This window comes from Meleagris gallopavo, chromosome 1 (genome assembly GCF_905368555.1).
Source record: "Meleagris gallopavo chromosome 1, MGAL_WU_HG_1.1, whole genome shotgun sequence".
Taxonomy (NCBI): domain Eukaryota; kingdom Metazoa; phylum Chordata; class Aves; order Galliformes; family Phasianidae; genus Meleagris; species Meleagris gallopavo.
In genome coordinates this window covers 167159767-167187285 of record NC_139404.1, presented here as the reverse complement: position 1 = coordinate 167187285, position 27519 = coordinate 167159767, and the positions used below count along the sequence as shown (strand labels likewise).

Genomic DNA, 27519 nt, shown 5'->3' with positions numbered 1-27519 from the left:
CAAGCAAATCATCCCATCTTTTTTCCTGACTCTCAGAATTACAATCTGGATCGACACGGATGGAGAGAAACTGCTCCACCTGCCACCTCTGCAGGCCGACAACACAAGCTGCCTTCTCACCACACTGACTGTCAGCATAGAAGCCACATCTTAAGGAAGTGTGGCTTCAAAGAAACATGGATGAAACAAGACAACCCAGTGATGTCATGCTAGAGAAGTAAACTGCAAAGTACAGAGTACCTTGCAGCTTGTTCTCTTATCAATATCAGTTGATTTCTCTTTACCTCTAGAATTTATTCGAGGTGTTTACCCTGAATTTGTTTTTGTAGTATAGAGCATGTAAACAATAAGCAGTACCTACAGTAGTCAGAACACACAGGAAAATTCAACTCGTGGTTTTACAAAAATATATAAAAACACTTATACATACATGTATATATATTAATCTACGTATACAGATACATTTATTTTTCAGGGAATACAGGTAGAACCACCCTCAGGTAGAAAGGGATTCCAGACTGAACTCTGCACTGTGTTTTGCAGTAGAAGGGCAATCTTAAACCTCTCAGTACAACACTCTTCTCAATCACAGCTCTTCTTTTTGTTTCCAAACCACCTTCAAATTAAGAAAATAAAAACCAACTATGCCCTATAGGAGTGCTTTTTATCAAAGAGTATACAATTTCTTACTCCACAAGCATTTTGTCATTATACTAAGTACACAGGCCCTAAATTTCAGTAAGGAAAATGATTTTAAATGAATGTTCCATAATCACCACCACAACAGAAGTCCAGGAACATGTTTTTCAGAGCTGTTTCACCTTCAGTTTAGTAGTGCTCCAACTACATGAACATTACAGACATTCTGAAAACATTTCCAATCTCTGATTGCTTACAATGAAAGTCTTTAAAAAAAACACACAAAAAAAAACCAATTAATTTTACAACTTTCTACGCTTTTTTTCCCATCAAATCTCTTTTACTTCTTACATTTCAGTAGGGACTTCACAACAGTTTGTACTTGCACACAAACTGTGCAACATTATCCAGTACAACCAACGTATAGTTTTTACACTTCTCGCTCAGAAGTGAAGCTCCATCAGTCATCTGTTCCCAGTAAAAGACTGCATGATCAGCTATCTCCACTGTATCTGCCAGATAGGACAAGCTAATGGTAAAGAACTGAGATTTCCAGCACTGGAAGTTGTCAACCACAGACTCCACAAAAGACATTCTGGTGACAGCAAGAATAAGCAAGCAAATGAGAGAGGCTACTATAAATCTGCGTGAAAAGACCGAGGGAATCTTCAATTTCAGACTGTTGTTTTCCTGAGGTAAAGAAAGTTTGTCCACATCAACCAATCTGATTCCATTCCACTGGCTGGTATCAAAGCTCTTCATTGTAGGGGTGATGTCCACAGTGGAACAAGGTAAAGGGGTTTCTCTGAGCACCTTGATTTTTTCCCTGAACTCCTGCATCTGTTGCAGAAATACAATGGGTTCCGACACGTCTTTGAAGGCCTCTGCAATGTTAAAAGCCATCCGCTGCTCCTGCAGAATCGAGTTCAGTTTATTGATCTCCGGGTCGTAGGCCTGCATCACTGCAAGCTTCATGGTCTCAAAGTCAGACAGAATCTCGTTTCGCTTCTGCTCCAGCGTGTGCTGCAGTTTATCAAAGAATTCTTTCACCTTGTCAGAATCCTTGGTCAGCATCTGCAGAGCTTTCCGCTTACTGGTTTCCAAGGTATCCAGCCGAGAGAGCGCATCTCCACAACGCCAAGTTTCAAAGCCCTGAAACAAGGTTTCAAAAGCCCTCTTCTCCTGGGAATAAGCTTCCTCGATAGAGCAGAACATGTGCTTTGTATGGTCACCACGAGTGGCACAAACCCCACAGATCAGCTGCATGTCTGTCCGGCAAAAAATGTTCAGGGGTTGCCCGCTGTGCACTTTGCACACGGGCATTTTTGGAGTTATTTTGATTTTGTTGTACTTCTCCACGATACCCTTCAGGGAATAGTTGACCTGTAAGCTGTTGATTCCAGTAACAGGAGTTTCCTTCCTGCATGTGGGACACTTGAAAGGGGATGGCCTCCACAGCACGTTCCGCACGTTTCCATCCAGTATTCCCTCCAGACACTTTCTGCAGAAGTTGTGAGAGCAGGGCAGGACACGAGGATCATCAAACAGGCTACAGCAAATGGGACAGGTGAGATCTTCTTCTAGGAGCTCCATCATGTCCTAGGACAGAGAACAAAGATGGTAACAGAACTTACAGAATGTGCTTCTCCTCTCTGGGAAACACACAAAAGCTGATCTCCATCTGAGGATCTTTTTTTTTCCTCAAGGATCCCAAAGGCAGATCCCCAGATGGGCTCTGACAACCCAGCCCAGAATCAGATCTTCCCCAAAGGGATCAAGTTAGCTGTGGTATCTGGCCACCAGATGGCAGGCACAGGAGCGGCCCGGGGTCCAGGCAGAACCATTTTCTCACTCTCAAATAGAAATGCTGGAAAAGGGCTTGCCAAGCGAGGCTTTCCATGTCAAATGGAAATAGCTCATGTACTAATAATTCAAGGCTTGCATCTTCCTGCACTGATGCAGTATGCAGAAGCATAACAGATAAAAACTTAAGGAGCTTCTCCAGCTCCCACCACATTTGTAAATAACCAAGTGAATGCGTTATTGTTGAGCTGTTCAGCACACAGCCAGCGTATTTCAAAGAACAGCTGCCCATAATTTTTGATAATTCAGAGCAAAAGAAAACTGTTAACTACTTTTACTCATCCACCACCTCTATTTCCAATTCTCACAGCACTAATGCCTAAGTAATTTCTTCTTGTGGACAGGACCTATAGGAAAAGGATTTACCACACTCCTCAATGCTGTAAAGTCTCAGTGGAGGGATGCATTCCTCCATCTTCCCAATGCCTCTAAGCCAACTTCTCAGACACCCTGACATTAGAGCAGGCTCTAAGAACACAAGTCACTAATAAACACCAAACAGGGCACCAGCTTGTATTAGCCAAAACTCTTACACACTTAGTTTTGAGCTATAATTAAAAAGATGCTTCTCTTGTATAAACTCAATCCATATTACATTTTAAAGTATGTAATAAAATGCCTTTTGTAAATTAAAAGATGTATCACAAGAAGAGGGTCAAAGTAGTCCTGTAACAAGCAAAGCATGAACGAATGAGCTCTTTTATCTAGTTCTGATGTTATTGCTATGGTTCCTGTCCCCTCTAAGAAATACAAAATGGCAAAGATAGAGAACCAAGAGAAGAGCTACATGGAAAGCTGCATAGGACAAGACTAATAAAATACCACTGATCCGAGGAAAGCACAGGGAAGAATGGCAAGGTCAGTCCTGAGTTTCTTTCACAACTAGACAGATTCAGTCACGTGCTTCTCTAGCAACAAGGAAGAGGGGAATTCCCCATGTTTGCTTGGATAAAGGAGTTTGAAAGCGTCGCCAACTTTTCTACTCACCCTGAGGACTGAGGTCATCAGGCAGAAGGCACCTGTTAGAGGTAGGGACAAATGCTGGAGAAATGGTCTAATTACTCCATTTGCCACCTAAGGTTTCCTTTAAGGCCACTGATCTCATTCAGAAACTTCATTTTCTGTAAAAAGAAAGCAATTTTGAAACACCTCTCACTGTTGGTACAAGTAAAGTTTCTCTCTTGCATTTTCTTTGTAATGGTAGAAAGAATGGGATGAAGGGAAGAGGGTGATCTTGCTCCTAACCTCCCAAGTACTCCTCCTTAGGAATGATTCTCTTTCCAGCCTTCATTGATAGCTTTTAGCCATAGTGGCAGCACACAGATCAATTCTGCAGTTAAAATGACAGTTCTACACCTTTAATAACTGGAAATTCACCATGCAGAAAATATTTGTTCTAGTCCACTTCCTTTACCAGGAAGGATTTTGTTTCTTAGTTAGGGAACTTGAAAAGAAGCTTTTGTACAGCTGGCAACAAGTAATGCAAAGCACTGCAGAAAGCACTACACATTTTATCAAAACTTTAGGGCAAACACTGAAGACTTTCATGCTCCTAAAAAATACAAAAGCATATGTAAAAACGTTTTGTGATCCAAATAAAACCATCTTGGTGCATTCCAGGACCACTTACCCAATGAAAAAAAATACGCTTTATAAATGCATCCTAATTTCAAAACGACTGTGTGATAGCATTACAAGTTTAGGATTTAAAAAAAAGAAACAGGCAAATCTATAAGCTTTTAGTTTTCCCCCTCTCTTACTACAACAGTAGTCACACCAAACCAAATATATTGAAAACTTGTAAGACTGGTTGGGACAGCGGAATTCCTGCCTTCTTCAGGAGGTTTATTTCAGAGAGGAAGCTGCCGGTGGACTAAAACATCCCTCTGAAACATCTCTTTGCACTACCAGCTCAGTATTGGTGTGACTACAGGTCAAAACCTAGCAACTTGATGGCACTCAGTAATCTTTACGGGTTCCTTCCAACTTGGGATATTCTAATTCCTCCACTTCTCCATTGGGATGTACTGTGTGTAACTTCTGATTTGAGTGCGAATGGCCCCAAATTCACCACCTGTAGTGCACAGACCAAAAAGCACTGAGGTTTATTCCTTCACCAGAACTACACAAACTCTCTGGGTACGACCACTGAAGATGTCCCCCACTAGAAAGACCAACCTGCAGAGTTTTATCATCCAGAATGGCAAAACAAATCAAACCACAGAGGTGAAAACAAGCTACACTGTAGCTTTTTACTGCACTCCAAAGACAAATTCATCTGGCATGTGCCTCAGCACAGAACTCGGGTCTGTCAGCTAGCAGAAAGCAAAACAGAATTACCAAGCTTCAAGCGAAACACAAAGAGAGCTCCTGAGTTGCAAGTTTGCACAATGACATCGAAGCACTGTAAATGAAACTTAACAGGCTGTGCTTCCCCACGGAGCTGAACTCGCCAGGAGGGCTCTCATCCCTCTCCCTCTACATGGCCCCCAACTCCTCATCTCCTCCTGTGAGTGACCTCCCTGGTCTTCCTCGGGTCACTGTGCCCACGCCACCCAAAACACAGGGCCTGGAGATAAAGGCAGGATGGGAGATGGGAGCTTCTCCTTCCAACACCTCACCGGGGGGAAAGCACAACCCAACCAAGCACCAACACGAACATACACCGCACAACTGCCCTCCGGATCCAGCGGGCGTTCAGGCAGCCAGCAGGGAGCTGCGGAAAGCGGCCGCGCTTGGAACTGATTATTTCACCGCCAAAGGTGGTTTTACTTCTGAGGAGCATCAGAAAGATCCCACGCGTACAACTGGAAAGGCCTGGAGAAAGAAAACAACAAGCACAGAACGAGGCTTATGAGGGAGGAGAGAAACAAGTTAAGGAGGATCGCCCCCTCCCGAAGCACCGGGCTCAGAGCAGCGCCGATGGCCGCGCCGCGCCGCGCCGCAGCTGCACACAAAGGCTGCCCTCCGTTGCAACTCACCCTCCCGGGCCGGGTCCCGCCCGACGGCCCCCAGCCAGGCGCCGCGCCCCCCCTGCGCGAAATGGCAGCGACGCCGCAGAAAATGGTCGCGGTTCGGGCGCGGCGGGGCCGGCGGGCGCTACCCAAGCTGCCCGGGCAGAAGAGGGGGCGGCGGCCGCCGCCGGACCGGGAGTGGCTGGGAGCGGGAGGCCGCGACCGCCCAACAGCGCGGTCCCTACCCGCAGGCTGCTCGGGGCGGGCCTCGTCGCGCTGTCTCGGTAGCTCTCACCTCAGCGCGGCGGCGGACGGCACCGACGGCCGCCATTCCCGGCCGCGCCGCTGCACGCCCCTCCTCCTCGCTCCGCCGCTCGGGGCGGGCGGGCAGCGGCCACGGCGGATGTTCGGCGGGCAGCGCTGGAGGAGAGCGGCGGGATGAGAGCTGCGCGCTCGCCTCACGGCCTGCCGGCGTAGCAGTGTTATTTTAATCGTTCCTCGGATACGCAAAGTATACTCGAGATATCCCAGCACTTGGGCGTTTATTTCTCGGGATGCCATTCGGAGAAACCTGGGACAGGTGCCAGCGGTGGGCTCAGGAAACCTCATGAGGTTGCACCTGGGTTATTGCAGTCCCTGCTATCAGCGTGAGTTGGGGGTGTAAGGATGGAGCGCAGCCCTGCTGAAAAAAACCTGAGGGTACCGGCAGATGACAAGCTGGACATGAGCCAGCAGTGTGCCCTCACAGCCCAGAAAGCCAACTGTATCCTGGGCTGCAACCAAAGCAGCATAGCTAGCATGGTGACGGAATGATCCCACCCTCTGCTCTGCACTGTGAGACCTCACATGGAGTACTGCATCCAGATGTGGAGTCCTCAATGCAGGAGAGATGTGGACCTGTTGGAGTGCATCCAGAGGAGGGCCACAAAAATGATCCAAGGGATGGGACACCTCTCCAACGAGGACAGGCTGAGAGAGCTGGGGCTGTTCAGCACAGAGAAGAGAAGGCTGCGAGGTGACCCGAGAGCAGCCTTTCAATATCTAAAGGGGGCTGTAAGAAGGAAGGGGAAGATCTTCTGTGACAGGTTAGGGGGACATAGTTTCAAACGAGAACAGAAGAGATTTAGACTGGTTATGAGGAAGAGGTTTTTTACAATAAGGATGGTGAGGCAATGGCACAGGTTGCCCAGAGAGGTGGTGGATGCCCCATCCCTGGATTCACCCAAGGTCAGGCTGGATGGGCTCTGAGCACCTGATGGAGCTGTAGGTGTCCCTGTTCACTGCAGGGGAGTTGGACCTTTAGGAGTCCCTTCCAATTCAAACGATTCTATGATTCTGTGTTTCCCAAATGTGCCTTTCCTATGCTTTCCCAACAGCCATCTTTATATTAAGAATTTTACTGAACTAATTTTACTGAACTTCTTTTGAATATTTTGGTTAAGGATATTGACAACAAGATGGCGTTCTTGGCATTTTAGATTCCCCTCTTATTGTAAATTACATATTTCTCATACAACTTCTTTTCCTCATGTATTTCTTGAATATAGTTCATTGTCCATAAATTCTTTTGATTGAAATGAGCACATTTTCCTGTCCTTTTTTTCTTTTAAACAAAGAGGGAGCTGCTGGGGCCTAAGTGTGCAGACCAGCATATCTCCTCTTTATCTGGACCATCCAATAATTTTCTTGTCCTGCCTTGCTTCAACTTCCATCAGATCAGAAAGCTTACATCTCAAGACAAACACAGCAAACACAGTTTCAATTCCTATGCAGTCAGACAGGATTTCTGTGTTTAATTTAATCATACCATTATAGTCACCAACACAACCAAATATATTTTTTTACTATTTCTACTTGAGTGATTATTACGCAAACAAAACATGTAATAGGGCTGCACACAACCAACTGTTTTGCACAAATGTAGTCCATCTTTAATCAGTACAGAATCATAGAATAGAATCATAGAATATCCTGAGCTGGGAGGGACCCACAACCATCATCATGTTCAACTCTTTGTAAACACTTTGCTGCTAATACAGGTTTTTTAATGGCACATTGCTAATGAGGTTGCATTCCCACATCTCAGAGTGCAGAGTGTTTTCCTGGAAAGCCTGAAAAACCATCATAGGCCATTTGTTGAAGTTTCAGAGAAAAGTTCTGGCTGGTGAAAAAGAGCATTAGTAGATCTGTGGCAATATTTCCCAAACTGAAAAAGAAACAGAACTAAGGAAATCTAAGCCTAAAGGAGAGTAAAAGTTTGAAGGGAAGTGTTAGGATGAATGTCACTTACCCTTGGGAGGGCTCAAAATCATAGAGTCATGGGATGCTTTGAGTTGGAAGGCACCATTACACAACAAGAAGTTAACCCATCTTTCACTAGATCAGGTTGTTCAGAGTCCAATGAGACTTTGAACACTTACAGTGACGGGGCATCCAGAGCTTCTCTAAGAACTTGTTCCAGTGTCTCACCACCCATGTTGTGAGGAATTTCTTCCTTCTATCTGGTCTAGCTTGGGAGGAGTTACAAAAACAGTGGCAACTACCTGCTTTAGCAGACAAGCACCCTTATTTGTTATAAGAGAAGGGAGGCAGCAGTGCCTATTTCAACTACAGATAGGACCTAAACCATGGTTCCTGTATTAAGCATAGTGAGGGGAAACTGTACATTGTGATTTAGCCAACAACCCGATGGAGCTCTGCTGCTGCTCACCTCTCTTGTACCGACTCTGCCATGCTTCACGGATGCTCTTTCAAGCTGAATTGCCCCACTTAACCTGCAGAATGCTATTCCCTTTTCTGTGCCTCGGTTAGTTTTCTGCTGATTCAACAAGCTAAACCAGTTCAGTGCAAGATTAGGCAACCACCAGACCTAAAGTAAGAAGAGGGAGGAAAAGAGGGAAGAGGTTTTCTCCTTACTGTGGAAGCAAGCCATTAAACTGACACAAGCTGTATGGAACAGGTACTTCCATCCTGAGAGGTGGATTCGCGGGGAGTTAAGCCAACTGTGCTGCTGGCAAAGGAACAAGCTCCATCCTTTTCCCTTCCCTTAGTCATGCTTTCCTGATGCTTGCTCTCTGCTGGCTGTGACATCCACGCAGCCACATGTTAGCTTAGACCTTCTTGCCAACACAGCCAAGAATTAATCCAGTTTTAAAAAAAAGTTTTCAGCGGGATCAATTTCCTCACCCAGCTGAATCCCACAGCCTAACAGACACTGATGCCAGCATAAGGGAGCCAGAGAGGGCCTTGTCTCAGTGGCAGCCTGCACACGTGTCAACATAAAGCCGGAGTGCCCCCCTCAGCCATAATTTCCCAAATGCTTCCAGCCAGCTCTTGCCAGAGTCGCTGCCAAAAGTAACACAATCTTGCCCTTTGGCCACACCAGCTCCTCATTGTGGGCCCCAGCCACCCTCTGTGTTGTGCTGGAGAAGATATCTATCACAAAACTGATGGATAAAAGTAGCTGGAGGTCAAAGTAGCTCCTTTTATTTCCAGGTTTGCCTTCTCTGACAGTTAGGCTTCTTGAAAACCATGCTACCGGAGACGTGTCAGGCTGCAATTGTCTCCTATGGTGAAACACAGAGAGTAAAAGGTTGAGGACATTTCCCAGACTTACCCTTGACTCCAGGTCTAGTTTTCTTTTCCCTGGAGGAGGTTCAGGCTTCGCATCCCGTTGCAGAGGTGTCGGAGCACACCCAGAGCACGTTGCAGCTTCAGGCTTGTTGAAATACGCTGCTTTATTCGTATGAGCATACCTCAGCTGGAGAGAGGCAACCTGAGATGTGCCATGTAGTGCTGTTGGGACCTAAATGTGGAAATCAACCTGCCAGGGGTGCCAGTACAGCTCAGTAAGAAGACACTGTAAGACAGCATAAATAAACTATCCAAAGCAGCTGTGTGTATCGAACACCTTAACCATGTATGAACGTTGCACAACTACACTGCATCTGACTACACTTGTTTTTTGACAGATACATCTGGACTACATTAAACACTCCAAAAGAAGGATCAGAGAAAGCCATTTCTTATTACTGTTCCATAAAAATGACTTTTAATATGCATTGTAAAAATACCAGGCATTAAAAATCCATGAAGGATCATCAGCAGCTGAAATGTTCGACTGTACTTTCGAGGTCTGAATTTCAGAGACCGCCTCGGTATTCTGCAAGGTCTCCAATGACCGATTCAGCAGCACTGAAAAGTCCCATCGTTCTACAGACAGAGCTTTGACCCTATCTAATATTCAGCACTTTGCCAGATTTCCCCATGAGGAGGAAAACTTGGTGATGAATTCAGTTATCTCCTCAGTGTAATCCTATTTATTTACAAAGAATGTACAGCCACGTCCCATTTCCTTGCACGCAGAGGAAGCAAATGGGAGGGAGCGTGCTGCAGCAGTCCAAGTTTGCTGCTCTAGCCAGGATGCTTGCCCAGAAGAAGCTGTCCCTTGGCTTTTTCTCAGGGCCATGCACCACTGCTTCTCCCACTGTCTGCTGGCTCTCGCCTGGTGTTTCCGCTCCCTGACATGCACGCAGGCAAACACAGCTGCAACCAATCTGGGCTCTTGCTGCCGTGTTCACAAACCGTCCCCAGAGAAATCTGACTTTCCCCAAATTAGTGCTTGCTCATAGGAATTAGCTCATCTTAGTGCCTGGCTGTGCAGCCCTGTGCTGTGGGCAACGGTTTCTAGTTTTTCGCTCTCTTGTGCCGTTAAAGAACTTAATTGCTCCTTCCTGAATGAAGCCTGGCCAGCACGCCTGTCAGTTTTAATGAGGTTTGTGACTGCCTATAGATCAAAGCTCTGCCCCGGTGCGTTTTGCTTATATTGCATAAAAAGGAAAGGAGAAGTGACCTCCAAAGTAAATAGAACAACGAGGAATGAAGTTAATTTTCATACACCATTTCTGCTGTGCCTTGGCAAGTGTCAGATTAACTGTGTAAAGCAGGAGATTTCCTACAGAACGTAAATCCTCCCAAGAACACATTATGATGAAGATCTGACGCGCACAAGCACAACCTGTTTTTCATCTGAGACCTTGTCTGTATCATCTTCCAAACCACAGGCCTGACCCTGTGAGTGCTTGCAGTAAACAGACCTTGATTTTCCAGTCCTGTGCTATCATTTACTTCTGTGCAAGCTGTGTGAGGAAGTTACTACACCCATTCCAGCGTATGTAATAACCTTTTTTTTCACTGGTTTTCACAGGTGGAAATGCCTCCACCAAGCTCGTGGCAGCACAGCAGTGAGTCCCAGTGTTTTTTTCCTAGCAGGGCTCTAGAGGCAATGCGGATTAAGAGAAATCATTTTGCTGAGACTTATTAGTCATGTTGTATTATGTGCTGTAACAACCGGTGATGCATTACATAGTTCCCTTCTCTCCTGCAAATTCGATGACATTGGGAACCTTGATGAAACATATTCATCTGCAGCCTGTGGATCTAGTTTGCGAGGCTCCTGAGAGATAGTTGTGTTTTGTGAATGAGGCTCAGAGCAAAAGAACACGAGTCAGTGATCGCCCTCTTCTTCAGCATGACCTCCAAATACTCCCACATTTGTGGAATGGATGGGACCTGTTCTAATTTTCTGTTCTTTCTCCTGTTCTTCTAAGATGGTTCCCAGACAGATTGTCTCTCCTGCTACCGTTCAAGGAAAAGAAGCTAAAACCCTATGAGCAACAAACTTGTTTAGGCTTGTGGAGCATAATTTTGCTTCCAGTGTGGGAGGACCCAAAATACTTGGCCTCCCCAGTGAAAGAAACGCACACTCAGGAAAGGCAGATGCTGAATTAACCCTTCATTACCATCCCCAGTTGGAGCCCAGATCTCTGTTTCCTTGGGGCAGCCCTTTGCACAGCATAAACATTTTGTACAACCCTGCTGTTCTAAACAGGCTGAAGGAGAAAAATATTCAGATCTAGTACTATCCTGCTGGAATTTCTCACCTCCTCCTCCACAAAAGGCATATGAAAAAGCTCCATGCATTACCAGCTGCTTTCCTTGCTCTGGTCTGACCCACACTGTATGCTGTTGGTTTTCTCAGCTGTGTGGCTTTACCCACATACCCCGTTGTGACACCAAGCTGTCACCAGCACTGGGGGACACCGGTGGAACCAGCTAAGGAAGCAATGGAGCAGGAAAGCACCCCCAAAAGCCCTGCTCCCCTGTGATCCAGCAGGCGCGGTGATGCTGCCTTGGTGCGGCAAGACCTGCTCATTTCCCCAGCCATATGGGGGAAAAAACAGTAGAAAAAATAGGATGGAAGTCATTTGTAGGTTGGGTCTCTTCCTAAGGTTGTTTTGTTTTGCTTTCTAAGAATTATTTTATTTTTAATATATTAACATTTGCCATTCCGCATTTACTGTAACAAACCCGCAGTGCACAGTAAAAATCCCACAGTGCCTTAAATGAGACTAATTATGGGAACACCGAGCTACCGAGAATGGCGATGCCCTACATATGAAATGAATAAACATCAGTTTCCACCTAATATTTACTTCTCAGAAGTTCAGGAATAATCCCATTTGGCATATTTTAAGGAAGCGAGCTCTTGACCCCAGATGTTTATGGGCTGTAACAGTAAACCCAATAAAAGAAAGGAAGCATATTTTAAAGCCGCTCTTAAAATCAGATTGCTTTTAGGCACTCCTTTGTGTAAGGCCGCTTTGCACCTCGTGTTTCTCGTGGAGGGCTGAGTGTGACTGACACAGCCCGTCCTGACCAAAAAGGCACTTCTTGCTGTGAGCATTTCCTTTCACATCACCTTTTCAACACCCACTTTCCACCTGCCATGCCTGCTCACGCTGTGCCACACAGGCTGCATTAGTCGCATCATTTTCTGTATAAAGCCTCCAGGGAGCATTCTAGGTGAAATGCCAGGAAGAGAAAGAGTGGCTGAAAATCACGAGAGACGGCAAGTGTGGCCCAAATTGATTTGGAGATGAATATGCCTCGAAATAGAGGTATAGCAGTCATCTGTTGTCCACAGGTTGTTGTAGATCGGCAGCTCACTACGTGTGTTGGAAGCCTCCCTACGGATCAAGAAGAACAGGGCTGGTGGGACACCCTGACAGGGCGGCAGCGAGCCGCGCCGGATGCTAGATGAGGCGGGAGGACGCCGCCCGCCATGTCGCAGCGCGGAGCCCGCCCGCCGGCACCTCCCGCCCGTCAGGGGGCGCTGCTCCCACCGCCCCGCCCGCCGCCACCGCTGCCCTGCTAGCCCGCGGCTGCGCGCTTCGGCCCGGCTCGGCCCGGCTCGGCTCGGCTCGGCCCGGCCAGCTATGGCCGCCTCCGTCTTTTGCTGCCTCCGCTGGTGCCGGGATGGCGGTGCCGGTCACATCCCGCTGAAGGAGATGCCGGCCGTGCAGCTGGACACGCAGCGTATGGGTGAGCGGAGCGGCCTCCGTGGCTGTGAGGGGCGGCGGGGCTGAGAAGAGCGGGAGGCGAGGAGAGGCACCGCGGGGCTGCTGCAGGGCCCGTGCTGTGCTCTGGGCACCGGGAGGCGAAGGCTCCTGCCACGGAAGAGAACCTCGTGTTGTTTTATTTTCAGACTGAGTGTGGGCTCAGTGCTTCCTCACAGGGAGCCTCTCGGTTAAATTGTGCGTTCTGCCTCTGATGTGGGCCGGTGTGCTGTCCCAAAACTCCCTATCTGAAATTAGAACGGCATATGGGTTTTAAATTAAATAAAACCCAACTGAAAGATGAGCCAGCCCATGAACTTCCCTCTGTTTCATAGTTCAAAGCGTGGCCCGTCGTAATTCTCACGGACTAATGAAGATGTGCTTGGGGCTGTAAGAACAAACATCTTGGTGTTGAGGGCTTTTAAGGGCTCTTGCAGATTTCTGAAAGAGTTTTGAAGTTTTGCTTTTCTTTCTTTTTGCAGGAACAGATGTGGTCATTGTTAAAAATGGCAGAAGGATATGTGGCACTGGAGGCTGCCTCGCCAACGCGCCCCTACATCAGAACAAGAGTTATTTTGAGTTTAAAATTCAGTCCACAGGTTAGTCAGCAAAAACTAATAACTTGGAAGGTGTAGCAGGTTACTGTGTGGTCGTGTCTCAGGTGCCGAGCATGTGCATCTGTCCAGTTGCATCCTTGAATTTTGTGAATATCAGAGACTCTTATAAATGGGTATTCAGAAAAGGAAGTTGGTTTGTTTGTTTTTTAATTGAGATTCTGCAATATTGAAAAGAATGGTAAGTGAACTTGTTAACTAAAGGAGTGCCAACGCTAAGACGGCACGTGTATACTATTACATGCGTGCTTTTGGTTGACATATTATAGACACAGACTAAGGAAGTAATCCTGCCCCTGTACTTAGCATTGGTGAGGCCTCACCTCGAGTACTGTGTTCAGTTTTGGGCACCTCAGTACAGAAAGGACACTGAGGTGCTGGAGCAGGTCCAAAGAAGGGCAGCAAGGCTGGGAAAGGGTTTGGAGAATATGTCCTATGAGGAGAGACTGAAGGAACTGGGGCTGTTTAGTCTGGAGAAGATGAGGATGAGGGGAGGCCTTATTGCTCTCCTCCAATATCTGAAAGGTGCTGGGTAAGGATTATTTGCACCCAGCTTGGAGGGCAGGCAGTGTGAGCACAGATCTGTCTAAAGCACCTCATGCTCAAAAGAGTTGTTTAGTTTTAAACTACGTATAAACCCCAGTTCAAGCAATTTTACTGTCCTTTTTGTCAGAGGGGGAGAATCAACTGCAGCTGTTGTTCACATATGGCTGTTATTCACACAAGTGCATTATCCATGCTCCTCTACGTTAGAAAAACTGTAAATAAACTTTTCTTGTCCCTCTGAGTCCTGTCTCATCTATTCCTGTGCCCCAAGGAATAGATTGTATAGATTGTAGACCCCAATTGTAGACTACTCAGCCTAAAACTTAGATTTGCAGTCTTCCAGGAGTCATCTAGCCTGGCTATTAGAAAGATTTTCGAAGTCTAATCTGACTCTTGTTCAGATTTATGTCCTTTTCACTCTGGACTTGTAAGTAATAGAATAAATTGTTCTGCATTTTTTTTCTTTTGAAACTTGATTTATTTTTGCTTCATTTTAGTCTTGTGTAGATTAAGCAGACCTAGTCTTTTCATCAACTACTTAGTAGTTCGCATTTTTCCTTTTTTTAAATTGGTTTTCATGTTTCTTGTAGAATTTCTCTAATTGGCCTAATTCATCATAGGGTACAATGCTTAAAATGGCTGCTATGCTCCAGCTGCAGTGGACATCCTTCACATCCTTTGAATATATTTCCTTTATACATGTCTTACAACCAGAATTTGTTCATAGCTTTAAACTGAGACAGGGGAGGTTTAGGTTAGATGGTAGGAGGAAGTTTTTCCACCCAGAGGGTGGTGACACACTGGAACAGGTTGCCCAAGGAGGTTGTGGATGCCCCATCCCTGGAGGCATTCAAGGCCAGGCTGGATGTGGCTCTGGGCAGCCTGGTCTGGTGGTTGGCAACCCTGCACATAGCAGGGGGTTGAAACTCAATGATCATTGTGGTCCTTTTCAACCCAGGCCATTCTGTGATTCTCTGACTCACAGTCAACAGGTGCTCTGTGATAACGCTCAAATTATGTTAGTTGGTTGCCAAGCCACTGTTGTGTCTGTGCTACTCATTATTCCTACCTAACTGCTCATCTTTGTAATTCAGAACAAGGAAATGCATGTTTCAGACCTCTTAACCAATGTATCAGATTCATTTAAAAATGGAATAGCTTGCACTCCTGGCAGGCTGATATCAACGGTGCATTTAATAAGCACGTTGTGGTGGTATTTAAGTCAGGTTGTTTCAAATTGAGTTGTTCACAAATCCATCCTAGCTAGATTTGTTTTTCACATCCTCCTAGATTTTCATTGTTGGTTTCCAGTGTGTTTTGAGAGTAGAAGTTAAGTTTAGTGGTTGGGAGTCTCTGGATCCTTATTTTTCAAGATGGATACTGTTTTTCTTCAATCTTTTGTGACTGCTGGTACTTCCAGTATAAGCCTACTGGTAGTACTTCTTTGGCACTTGTTAAGAACATACTCTTTATGCTGTCCTACTTCAGTCAGACAGTCTAAATCATGCATATTTATTTTCTTACCATGTTAATGTCTCATTCTAGGCATTTGGGGTATTGGAGTTGCAACCCAGAAAGCAAACTTGAATCAAATTCCACTTGGCCGGGATGTCCATAGCCTGGTGATGAGGAATGATGGAGCTCTGTACTACAACAACGAGGAGAAAAACAGACTACCAGCCAACAGTTTGCCACAGGAGGGCGATGTGGTGGTGAGTTTCTTTGTGCTTTGTTATCTTCCCTTACTGTTCCCACATTTCTCTTATTTACAGCTGTGTGGTCAGACTGACTGTTTTGGTCGAGTTATTGTTTGGCTCTTGTCTCACAGTTTGGAGAGCATAGATATAAACTCTTGTTGTGTTTGACTGGATCAGCAGCCTGGACATAAGTGGGCTTTGTTCTGAGCATTATAGAATCATTTTTGGGTTGGAAGGTACCCTTAAAGGTCATCTGGTCCAGCTGCCCCACAGTGGATAGGGACACCTACAGCTCAATCAGACTGTGTTTCTGAGTGGAGAACCAATTTTACCAGCATTTGAACAGCAGTCTCTAATCCTTTGCTGTAATCTGGTGTCTAGCTGGCTGATAAGTCCCATCACAGGGGTTCTGCATTGGTCCAGTGAGATTTCTCTGAACAAACAGTGTGCTAGAATGCATTGCATAGTCATATTCCATGCCCTGCTCAACTCAGGATCCCATAACTGACTGGTTAATGATTAGAATGATTGAACTGAGCAGAGATTGGTCCTGGGTGACAGAGGGATTGATTTTTTTAGCCAAATTTGCAGAGAAGGAGAGAGATATTACATGGGGATTAAATGGAAAAAGGGTAACATTCACTGGGAAGATGAGAGCAAATTGAGAAAAGCGAGAGCAAATTGAGAATCCAAAAGTTTTTGTACTTTGCTGTGCCAGGTTTCCCAAAATATCTGGGTGACTTTGTGTTCTGTTTTATTGCTTTCATGTTCTCAGTGTCCCTTTAGAGATTTATTTTCAAAAATACTTGGGAGCATATCACTGCTACTTTTTCTTGCTAGGTAATCTTGCTTCTGAAAAGCAGTGATTAGAAATATCATCTATAGAAGCCCTAAACAGTTCAAGCTGCCTCCTCCACCCTTTACCTGCAGACTCTATGTTATTCTTTTAATCCCCTTCTGACATCATTTTCTTGGAGGGCTGGAGATTGTGTCAGGGTTTGGTTAAACTCTGTAGTCTTGAACAGCTTCAAACAATTGATCACAGAACTGAAGGTGATGTGTCATTTGGTAACTCCCCAGTTGTCGTAAATTTCGATTTATTGTGTTCTGTCATGGAAATCGATTCTGAAGCAGTGCCTGACAACACAAATTGTCATACTCAAACGTACCAAAACAATTGCTTAGCTGACAAATAAGTAATTTATTACCTTGCTAGTGCTTGCTTTCTGCTCTGTGGTGAGCATATTTATAGCGTTGTGTATGAAACCATGGTCTGTTACTGCTGGCAGAGAAAATGAGCTGAGAGCGGCTTCCATGCATGGCTATGGACAAATACACAAATAGCATCCTTATTTATTACAGTTGTTCCCATGGAAAGATACAAACAAGAAGACTGCAAAATGCTTGTTATTCTCAATTACTAGAATTGTTGTGATTCTTTATCTTGTTGTGGAATAGTCAGGGAATCTGTGTTGTGAGCCAGCCTCGTTAAGATACAGCGTGTGATACTGTTTTCAATGTGCACTAAGGAATCCTGCTGTTCCTCATACTTATTGACTTCAAGTCCTTTGCAGGAGTATTTCAGGTGAAGTGTTCTAGGATGCTGTGGTTTGCATAACAGTGTTAAAATCTGCCCGTGGCTGAAAAGTTGAGTAGTGTTCTTATATGTATAAACTTGTTGATGGTATTTGGTTTTGTCAATCTTTTGTGTTTCGTAGGGCATCACATATGACCACGTAGAATTAAATGTATATTTAAATGGGAAGAACATGCACTGTCCAGCTTCAGGTATCCGAGGGACTGTCTATCCAGTTGTCTATGGTAAGTCAGAGATTTTCAAACTGTTTTATATTATGGACATTGTTTTTGCACCAGGTCTAATTTGTGAATTCTTCTCCTCACTTAGATGGAACGCATATCTTTCCAGTCACACATCTGTCATTTATTTTGACAATGAAAGCAATTACCTACATGGAAATACAAACCTAGGGGATAAAGAAGTGTATTTTCACTTCATTTGCAATGCTGTTAATAGCCAGAACACAAAGAACATTGCTTCCTAGCAAAGTATCCACCTTCAACAAGCAGGGATGTTACTGCAACTGGTCTATAAACGGCCAGTTAAAAAAAACCTATGAAGGGATGAAAGAAAGAAAAAGAACAAATTCAACATAGCGTAGCTGTGTGAGCTAATCTAGTTTATCTCTGAAGCTTGATGTTTATGCCTGTTAATTCCACATACTTGATAAGTGCTTTCAATGTTAAATACAAATAGATACTGAATTGCCATCTGTATTCTCATACAGAAGTAATAACTGTCATGCAGTACCAGTACAGCTGCTTGCTGTCTAGTGGGACAGCTTCTTTCCTACATTACCAAAATGAAACCCAGTTCTGAAATCCAGCAACTGTTGCAAGGGTTGTGGTAGCTGCTTTGCCAGCAGCCGTCAATGCAACAGAGCAGTTTTGAGCAAGGAATAAATACCATGTCCAATTAATCCCTGCACAGGCAGTTTAAGAAAGAATTTTTGAATTATGGAAGCTGGAATTTGGCCAAGACATGTGTTAACAATTTACTCTTCTAGAACTTGGCGGTGTTTTTGTAGTTCCCAAGTAGTCAGAATTCTGTTTAACATCTCGTCTGAAAGGCAGCACTTCCCCTTGTTCACTGTATAATCTATGCTGTACTCTGGGTTGCCTTATAGTTTACAGCAAATGATAACTGCTCATCGGATTCCCTTTACTACATCTGCAGGCATCTCCAGTTTATTTTTGCTCCCGTGCGAGAGCTTAGTCTGAGTAGTATCCCCCATCTGAGCTCACTTACCTCTTGAGATACCATTAGCTATGTGATGTGGATAATTAGTTCATTTCATGGTCGATTCCCACTAATATCTTGACACGTTCTTAATACTGCATTTTATGAGCAGGAAGCAGATACTGTTAGATATGCCACAGAGCCTTCCAAGTCTGTAAATCCAGACTTACACCTTTCCAAGCTATTAAGAATGGAAATTGTTTTCACATTGTTATTTTATGATGTGTGCTTAAGCCACATGATGGCGCTGCTAAAATGCTGTGGCAGACAATAGCTGCCCTGCAGCACTGCTCCTGACCAGCTGGGCCAGCAGCAGGAGAATAGCTGCTATGTAACAGCCGATTCTTTCTTCTTCCCTTTAGTCTAGAAGTGGTGTTAAAGAATGCTGGTTGCTTTCAGTAAACATTTGGTGACATGTCATCCTATTGTAGATTTTTTTTTTCTCACTTCAAGTTCTGTGCAGTGGCATTTTGTTTTGCCAGACTCTTGTTATCATCTTCTAGAAGTGGGCGTGATTTTATAATAATCATCATGTTTCCTCTGTATTGCTATAACAACTGAAGCCTGCAAATTGATTTTGCATGGCTCTTACTTGCTATAAATTCTAAATACAAACATCCTTTTAATGTGAACTTCTGGTCGGGGGAAGGATTAGAGTACAGAAGAGAGTTTCTTAAGCATTTGCCCCATCCGTAATTCAGAGTGCATCTATAATGATAGGACAAGGGAGAATGGTTTTAAACTAAGACAGCAGAAGTTTAGGTTAGATATTAGGAGGAATTTTTTCACACAGAGGGTGGTGATGCACTGGAACAGGTTGCCCAAGGAGGTTGTGGATGCCCCTGGAGGCATTCAAGGCCAGGCTGGATGTGGCTCTGGGCAGCCTGGTCTGGTGGTTGGTGGCCCTGCACGTAGCAGGGGGGTTGAAACTGGATGATCATTGTGGTCCTTTTCAACCCAGGCCATTCTATGATTCTGTGTCTTTTCTAAAAGAAACACAGTGGATCAGGTGAACACAGCATCATGTCTGACAGTGTAAAACAGAAAAGTGAACTCGAAGCTTGCTCCCTGCAACCTTCAGGTATTTATGCATAAGTGAGATGTAAACTCTGTATAAATGCTGCAGAACTGTACGTATGTACTGATAGGAGTTTTGACTGATCGTTGGAGGGAAAAATTCCTGTTGTAGCTCTGAGACATCTAAATTTCAAAGCCAGCTTTGGAGATGAAGCTCTTCTGTTTTGATCTAATATTATTTACCAGGTTTGTCTTAGAAAAAATTCTATTTGGAAGAGAGCTTGCTTTTTTGTCCAGTTGGGTATTCCTATTTGCTAAAGCAATATGTGAAAGTTTTGTTGTGAAAATCCTTAGCAATTTTCTTTTGATTTTATATACAAAAAGCAACAGTTGTGTATATGGGAGGTCGAAAACTTGGAGAGGTATTTTAATAAGCATTGACTTCCAACTTAAAGACGCAGCCAAGGAGGCTCTGTGTGTATCAAATCCTAGAGCAGCAGTCTGACACCAACCACTGCAGACATCTGAAATCTTTTAAACCTCCAGAAAAATCACTGTAGACAGCTGAAAGCCTATAAACCTCCAGCAAAATTAATAAGTGAACAGGAAAAATATACAGCTGGGAGCTGACTACCCTGCGGTGCGTATTTAGTAGTGTTCTTACTCAACAGATTTACAGAGAAATAGAGTAGAAAATTTGAATGGAACTGCCTGAAGCTCTGCTAGCGCTCCCAGTGAAATCAGAGGTAGCATTCTCCTTGCCTCAGCAAGGATTGCTATCGAGAAGAGTAAACAGCAGAAAGGAGAGACAATTTCATCTCATTATCTATGTGTAAAGGACTTCACTGAACTTGTTGAAGAGAATTATTTCAACTGTGTTACGTGTACGTAAATATTCCTCCTGTTTTGAGTACAGTAAGATGGCATAATAGGAGATGAAACTGTAAGAGTTCCTTCTCTAATTCCTTTTGTTTGATTCTTTTCTGCAGTTGATGACAGTGCCATTCTGGATTGTCAGTTCAGTGAATTTTATCATACTCCTCCACCAGGGTTTGAAAAGATCCTCTTCGAACAGCAAATCTTCTGAATGTCAACGTGGTGAACATTTGCACCCTGCACTGTTTTAAAAACAAACAAACAAAAAGCTTTTTCACCTTAAATAAAGCTTCACGTGTTACCTTTAGGAAACATATCTGTATTTTTAGTAAGTACTCGTGACCGTTGTCTGCAGAATTAAGGTGTTAACTGCAACATCAGATAATTGTGTTGCAAAGACTAGATTTCTGGCAATGTTTTGTTGTTGCAAAAACCAGTGTTTTGAACCAGGTTTTTTTTTCTGATTGATACTTGATGCATAAGGAGACTAAGGGATATAAATGACACCAGTGTTCAGTATTCTGGATGAACTGGAGCTCTGTAAAGCCTATAGTTCTTATGCATATGATAGCTTTGGAGATTGAAAGTTCTCATGATTTTTTCCCAACTTTTTCCATACAGAAGTTACGTACCTTGTTAAAAGGAAGTACTGTGTTTCTAGTCTGTACTTTGGAATTGTAGTGTCCTGGTTGTGCACAATGACTAATACACGATGGCATAACTAGCAGCTAGGTATTTTTTCCTTTGCAAGGTGTAATTTAATCCATTCCCTTGATCTTAAAATGGCAAATATGTATTTCTCCTAGCTTTTCAATTGCTTTCAACTGTGACAGGTAATAGGATACATTTGAGTAATACTTCAAATACTGTTCTGTTGAACCTTAACAAAGTAAACCTGAACACCACCTGTATTTTTTTTTTTTTGAGGAGCGCAGCGCCGTGTTACTCCGATAGCAAAGTAAGAACCGATTGCTCAGCTTGGGTGTGTGAAGGGTATGAGATGTTCTGGTGAAGCCTTACTTGTACACATTATTCTTTTATGGAATATCTTATTTAATTTCTTGTGAATGATTTATAAATGACGAGTGGCGAAGACATTGTTTTAAAATGTGATGCCCGTAAATATAAATTGAGATGCTTCTCCCTATCCCCCCCCTCATTGTCATGTATTTAATATACTGCCTAGAAGAACTGTAAAGAAAAACCTTCATACTGGATGTTTGTTTCTTGGTTTTGGCTTTTCCTGGGTTGAGGCATTTGCATACAGGAATTATTTATTTAAATATTTTTTAGAAATGATCTGATTCTGAAATTTTCAAATACAGCTTTCTCAAAGCCTCTCACCTTACGGTTTTCTGCATCTTGTCTTTTCATTCTGGGCGGTCCGTTTTCCTTCTGTCACGTGGCAGTATGAAACTGCTCCCAGAGAGTGGTCAGGCACTGGAATGGCTGCCCAGGGAGGTGGTGGAGTCGCCGTCCCTGGCAGCGTTCAAGAGGCGTCTGGATGAGGAGCTACAAGATATGGTTTAGTGCTTGTGGTAGCAGTGGTGATGGGAGGATGGTTGGACTAGATGATCTTGTAGGTCCTTTTCAACCTTGTGATTCTATGATTCTGTGATTTGATTCTATGCTACAGAACCTGATGGGACTGGTGCCCTTTTCAGCATGATGGTATAAACTGGGGAGATTTGGAGTGCAGTCCTTTTTCCCCTTGAGATCTGTTCTGCTTTGTTGTGTGTCATATTTGAAGATGATACAGAATGCTCATCCTTGAGTTGATTTGGCTCTATTTGACACGTACCATAATGTTTCTGTAATCAAGTCTCAGTTTTTCAAACTTGAAATGAGTATATATACTGTTGTGTCGAAATATAAAAGAAGAGGGAAGGTGTATGCCCTTTCTCCTTTTGGTATCTTTCAGTAATGCCTTCAAGTAATGGTTCTTTGTCATCAAAGATTACTGAGAATAAAGTGGTTCTTGTGGAATTACATTTATGTTCCTGGGGAAAAAAAGGAAATATTTAAAGGAATTCTTACCACTTCATCTAAGTGAATCCCACAAACAACTTTTTGTCTGCTATATTGAAGAATATTTAGCAGTAAAAGCTGTTATCTTGAGCTTAATGTAGACTTGGCGAGAGAATTTGACTTCTCCTTGGAGATAGAGAGAAGGGCATCTTCAAAGTTGAAGGTTTGAAATGGAAAACATTTTGATAAGTAGGAGGAAGTTTTTCACTCTGAGGGTGGTGACACACTGGAACAGGTTGCCCAAGGAGGTTGTGGATGCGCCATCCCTGGAGGCATTCAAGGCCAGGCTGGATGTGGCTCTGGGCAGCCTGGTCTGGTGGTTGGTGACCCTGCACATAGCAGGGGGTTGAAACGAGATGATCATTGTGGTCCTTTTCAGCCCAGGCCATTCTATGATTCTATGAAGTATAAAAATATTCAAAATAGTTGCTAAGCTCATCAAAAATTCAGGAGGGTTTACTTTTACAGCTGAAACTTGCTCATTTTGCATCTTTAACAGTAAGATGCGTTGGTAAAACCGCAGTGTAATGACACCTCTAGTCTGAAAATAGGAAACTTCTTGTTCTATAATTGGTTAGACAGGGAAACTGTCTGAAGTAAGGATGATGAACAGAAGATTACCATCCATTTTCTGAAATGGGAGGAGACGGTTTTCACCTGAAAGTGAGCTGTATGGAGACAGTTCATAAAAGAATCAAGGGTACAGTTAACACCATTGCATGGGTAACTTACTGACCCACAGGAACAGCAAGTGAATTAACCTGTGTCTGAGGGTGCCATTTCAACCTCAGGCAGTAAAACCATCCCACTGCGTTCCCAGCCCCAGCTTTGTCTAGGGAAACGAGTCAGTGCTTATTTCTAAAAGCTTCACTAGCAAGCATTTTCAGTTAAAGATGTAGCAATACATTTACTAGTAGCTAATTCAGTTTATTAAGTATGAATCATGCTTCCCAGTGAAACTGGCAAGGTATTTCCACTAATTGTACTCAAATGTTTTCTTAATCTTTGAATGCTACAATTTGGACACCCTATCTCTGAGTGCAAAATGTTGTATTGAGTAATACTGTATATTTTCAGAGTCCTTTTGAGATTTACTGTGGCAGAAAGATAGAAAGTCTGAACCAGACTGCACATCCATAAATAAATAGAACTGACAGGGTACATAATATGGGTTGCATATAGATCAGTAGAGCTGTTATTCTTATAATATTGGAAATGCTTACGGTGCTTTGAGGATAGATGTAGTCTGGTACTATTATCCCAAGGAGCTTAAAATCCTGATGAGATACTGTAAAGCTACAAATATCTTTCAGCAGTTGCCTGAAAAGATGAGGGGTTCAAAAATGAGAAAGCAGATTGCATTGGGTAATGCTAGGTAATGACTTAGATCTAAAAAAAAAAAGCTCTTTATAACGAGTAATTCATTGGGTTAATATAAGTCCTAAGTCTGCAGTAAATAAGTGTAAATGAGGTGTGGGGGAGCGTTTCTTCCAAGCTTATGTACTCTTGGACAAAAGAGTCATGTCAGGATACTGTAATAACCACTGCTTGGAGCAGCTTTGTGATGTGCATTGGGTCTCTTAATGCTCATTGAGAGCATTTCTGCTCCCAGGCCACAATGAGCACTTGGAGGCTGTGCGTGCCTTCAGGTGCACACATGGATCTGAATACACACTTGCAGGAGGGCTCATGCTATGGTTTTCTTCCTTTCTGTGGGCTTTTTTGCACACACATTCACCACGAGAAAAAAAAAAGGAATATAAGACTTCTGGTCTTTGTTTTGAATATCTTAGCCATCTATGAGTGAGTTCTTAGAGTATTTTTGCAGCACTCATTCAGCTCTGTTATCAGTTGGGGTTGTGTTGGTGTTGCGTTGAGTACTGAGAACCTATCAAGCTCATGGCTTGGTTTCATGAAGTGAATCAGTGAAACAGATTCCTGCGTGCCATTGAGTCAGGTATTTAAGGCACAGGGATCTGGAAGGAGCAGTCCTTGAGAGCAGCCCTGTCAGAAGCACCTGAAGGTCATGATGGATGAAAAACTGAACATGAGCTAGCAGTGTGCTCTTACAGCTCAGAAAGCAAATGGTATCCTGGGCTCCATCGGGAGAGGGGTGGCCAGCAGGGACAGGGAGGTGATTGTCCCTCTCTACTCTGTCTTGTGAGGCCCCATCTGGAGTACAGGTGTGGGCTTCCAATGCAAGAAAGACAGGGAGCTGTTGGAGAGGGTCCAGAGGAGGGCCACAAAGATGATCGGGGGGCTGGAGCACCTCCCCTATGAAGACAGGCTGAGGGAGCTGGGCTTGTTCTGCCTGGAGAGGAGAAGGCTGCGGGGTGACCTCATTGCAGCCTTTCAGTACATAAAGGGAGGGGAATCAACTCTTTGAAAGGGTTGATAACTGCAGGACAAAGGGAAATGGTTTTAAGTTGAGGGAGGGAAGACTTAGGTTGGATGTCAGGGGGAAGTTCTTTACTATGAGAATGGTGAGGTGCTGGAACAGGCTGCCCAGAGAGGTGGATGCCCCATCCCTGGAGGTGTTCAAGGCCAGGTTGGATGGGGCCCTAGGCAGCCTGGTCTAGTATTAAATGGGGGAGGTTGATGGCCCTACCTGTGGCAGGGGGGTTGGAGATTCATGATCCTTGGGGCCTAAAGATAGCAAAACTTTGGAATGTTCTAGAAACTGAGCTAACTATTGCCTCATGCTGATGATGGACCTGCTTGTGGTGTCCAAAACCACGTAGCTTCAACATTTGCAGGAATCCTGTACCAGAAAACTTTGAACTAAGTGCTAAATGATCCTATTCGCTGTTCCTTCCCTAACTCCACAAAAGTGTTTTGCAATTTATTAATGCCATAGAGGTGGATTTCTACACAAAAGCTGAGAGGGTTCGGGGGAGCACTGTGGCAGACCTCTGCATTGCAGCAAGTCTTGGTTGGTTGAATGATGAATGTTTACCAGCTGGATGTGTGCAAGAATAAACAAACGGTAGGACCAGTTCCTTCATGAGGTGAGTACTTTTTTCTCTTTCTCTCTGTACAGACACTTTAGCATTTGTAGCCTGTGTTGGACCAAAAAAAGCCTGCTGTCTGACTGCCCACATGAGTCAGCAGAAAAGCTGCTTATCTCCCGCATGGTCCGAGTGTCTGACACTTCCAGAGATGAGGAATAGTTGCTCAGACACTGGAATTTCCTTTGCTGCAGTGGAGAGGTAGGCTGGGGATTAAATGAGATCGGAAGAAGGTTCTCATGGGGAACTGCCTGCTAAAATGCCAGAAATTCCATGTGACAAGAAGTGCATAAATAAACCTAATGCCACTTTTCCCTTATTCCAGAACCCATCAAGAAAAAAAGAATTGCATTGTTGTGTGCATGTATTTAATACCAGGAGAGCAAAAATAGAAGCCAAGTCGCATCTGTGGAAAACGCTGGCGCATTTAAGAGACAAGACAGTTCCTAGCTCTGAGAAACATGAAGGCTTGAGTCATGGTTCTTGGATGCGCTCATTATATTGGCGAGCTGCACATGCTACAATCCCTATTGTTGAAAAATCTGAATTTCCTTCTGCCTTAAAATATCTGTACTCAGGATAAGATGTACTCAGGATAAGTGAAAAGGGATGGTATCGATCATAATGTCAGTACTTTGGTGAGGAGGACTTTTTTTGTGGGAGCAGTGCAGCCCTGGGCCAAAGTAAACTCTGGCAGAGTAAGATAAGCTGGTGGAAGTTCTTGCTTCAATGCTAGCTGGCAGCACGCTCCCCATCAAGTCATCTTTTCCTTTCTGTAGGGTGGAAATAGTCTTTTCCCTTCAGCAGGACATGGGGAGAACGTATCTGCTGAGTGTGAGGCAGCTGGGGTCGTGTTCAGGCTGCTTCTGTGCTGATGCCTGTCACAACTCCATCTCTCCATTGTCTGCAAGATCAAGTCTGGGCAGTCTGAATCACTTATGACTAATTTGAGTGTAGTAGTTGTAACTCCTAAATTGGGCTCGCAGAGTAGGGGGTGTGAACACACCTTCTGATGTGACAGTACAGGGAGGGCCATTATCCTTCAGTCTGTATTTTGCCACAGATTTCTTTAGGGGAGGATTGGGCTGCTTAGAGCCCATTTCCTGGTTTCTCATTTAATTCTTTACCTGCTCTGAGGGCCTGTTTTCCCCCAAGTAGTAGGCCAGCCATTTGCTTGTCGCGTGTTGCAATTATGGGAAACTTTGTCCCTACTCAAAAGGAGATGGTTGATACAATCCCATCAGCTGAAGCCCCTGCAGGAGATGAACGACCATACAGCAAGAGGGTTGTGCTGATGTTATATGATAGGGAAGCAAACTGAGCATGCTGGAGGCTTCTCAGCAGCACAGGCATGTTGAAAGGCAGAGTCCTTGCGAGAGGAATCAGAACTATACCAAAACAAAATCCTCTGTATTTGCTGCCACCACTGTGGGGTGGGATGAACTGATGACTGGGACTGCTGGCAGAACTGTATCCTAAATATTTTGTCCCAGGTCACATGGAAACCCTGAAATGGGAGAAGGCAGCCAGCTCTGCCAGCAAGGAGAGAAACAGGCTGACCTCCCTGGCTACCACAGCCATGTGGGTGGGAAGAAGCTAGTGAGCATTAATAGGTGTCAAGGAGCACGGCTTATAGCTGCATCACTGCTCACTGCTTTCAGGAGGGTGTTACTCTGCTATAAAATAAATCCAGTTTTACAGAAATAGCTCTGTCCTCACCAAACAAGCTTTGCAGGATAACACGCTGCTATTCCCATACTGATAATGCTGTACTGTTATGAAGATCGCCTTAACGCCACTGCTGTCTGTTCTCTGTAGAGTGGGAATTGTGATATACTCCTCTTACCTTATTCCTTCATCCAAAGAAGTGGGGGTGTCAGATCCATGCTGTAGAATGGCCAGACCCTCCAGATTTGGCTGCAGCAGAAGGCAGACCGTGACCTCATGCAGCAATGAAATGCCATGCAATATTGTTAATTCCTTGTGTTGCTTTAGGAACTGCTCTGCAAGAAAGTAAGTTCCCTTTTAGGGCCATCTCTGCTTCTGCTTTTTGTTCCTCCTC

At 44.3% G+C, this 27519-nt stretch overlaps 2 protein-coding genes across 2 annotated transcripts; one reads left to right on the top strand and one right to left on the bottom strand.

Annotated features, from left to right (window-relative positions):
- Positions 1 to 437: 437 nt before the first annotated feature.
- Positions 438 to 5310, bottom strand: TRIM13 (tripartite motif containing 13). Its single transcript, XM_003203360.5, has 3 exons — positions 5167 to 5310; positions 3490 to 3623; positions 438 to 2238 (listed from the first exon to the last, which is right to left on the bottom strand). The coding sequence occupies exons 2-3, from the start codon at positions 3505 to 3507 to the stop codon at positions 1006 to 1008; spliced, it is 1251 nt and encodes a 416-aa protein (XP_003203408.1). The 5' UTR covers positions 3508 to 3623; positions 5167 to 5310; the 3' UTR covers positions 438 to 1005.
- A 7327-nt stretch (positions 5311 to 12637) lies between these two features.
- Positions 12638 to 21769, top strand: SPRYD7 (SPRY domain containing 7). Its single transcript, XM_010728793.2, has 5 exons — positions 12638 to 12839; positions 13336 to 13452; positions 15559 to 15725; positions 17429 to 17531; positions 20535 to 21769. Exons 1-5 carry the CDS (start codon positions 12734 to 12736, stop codon positions 20630 to 20632), a joined length of 591 nt encoding a protein of 196 aa, XP_010727095.1. The 5' UTR covers positions 12638 to 12733; the 3' UTR covers positions 20633 to 21769.
- Positions 21770 to 27519: the final 5750 nt, after the last annotated feature.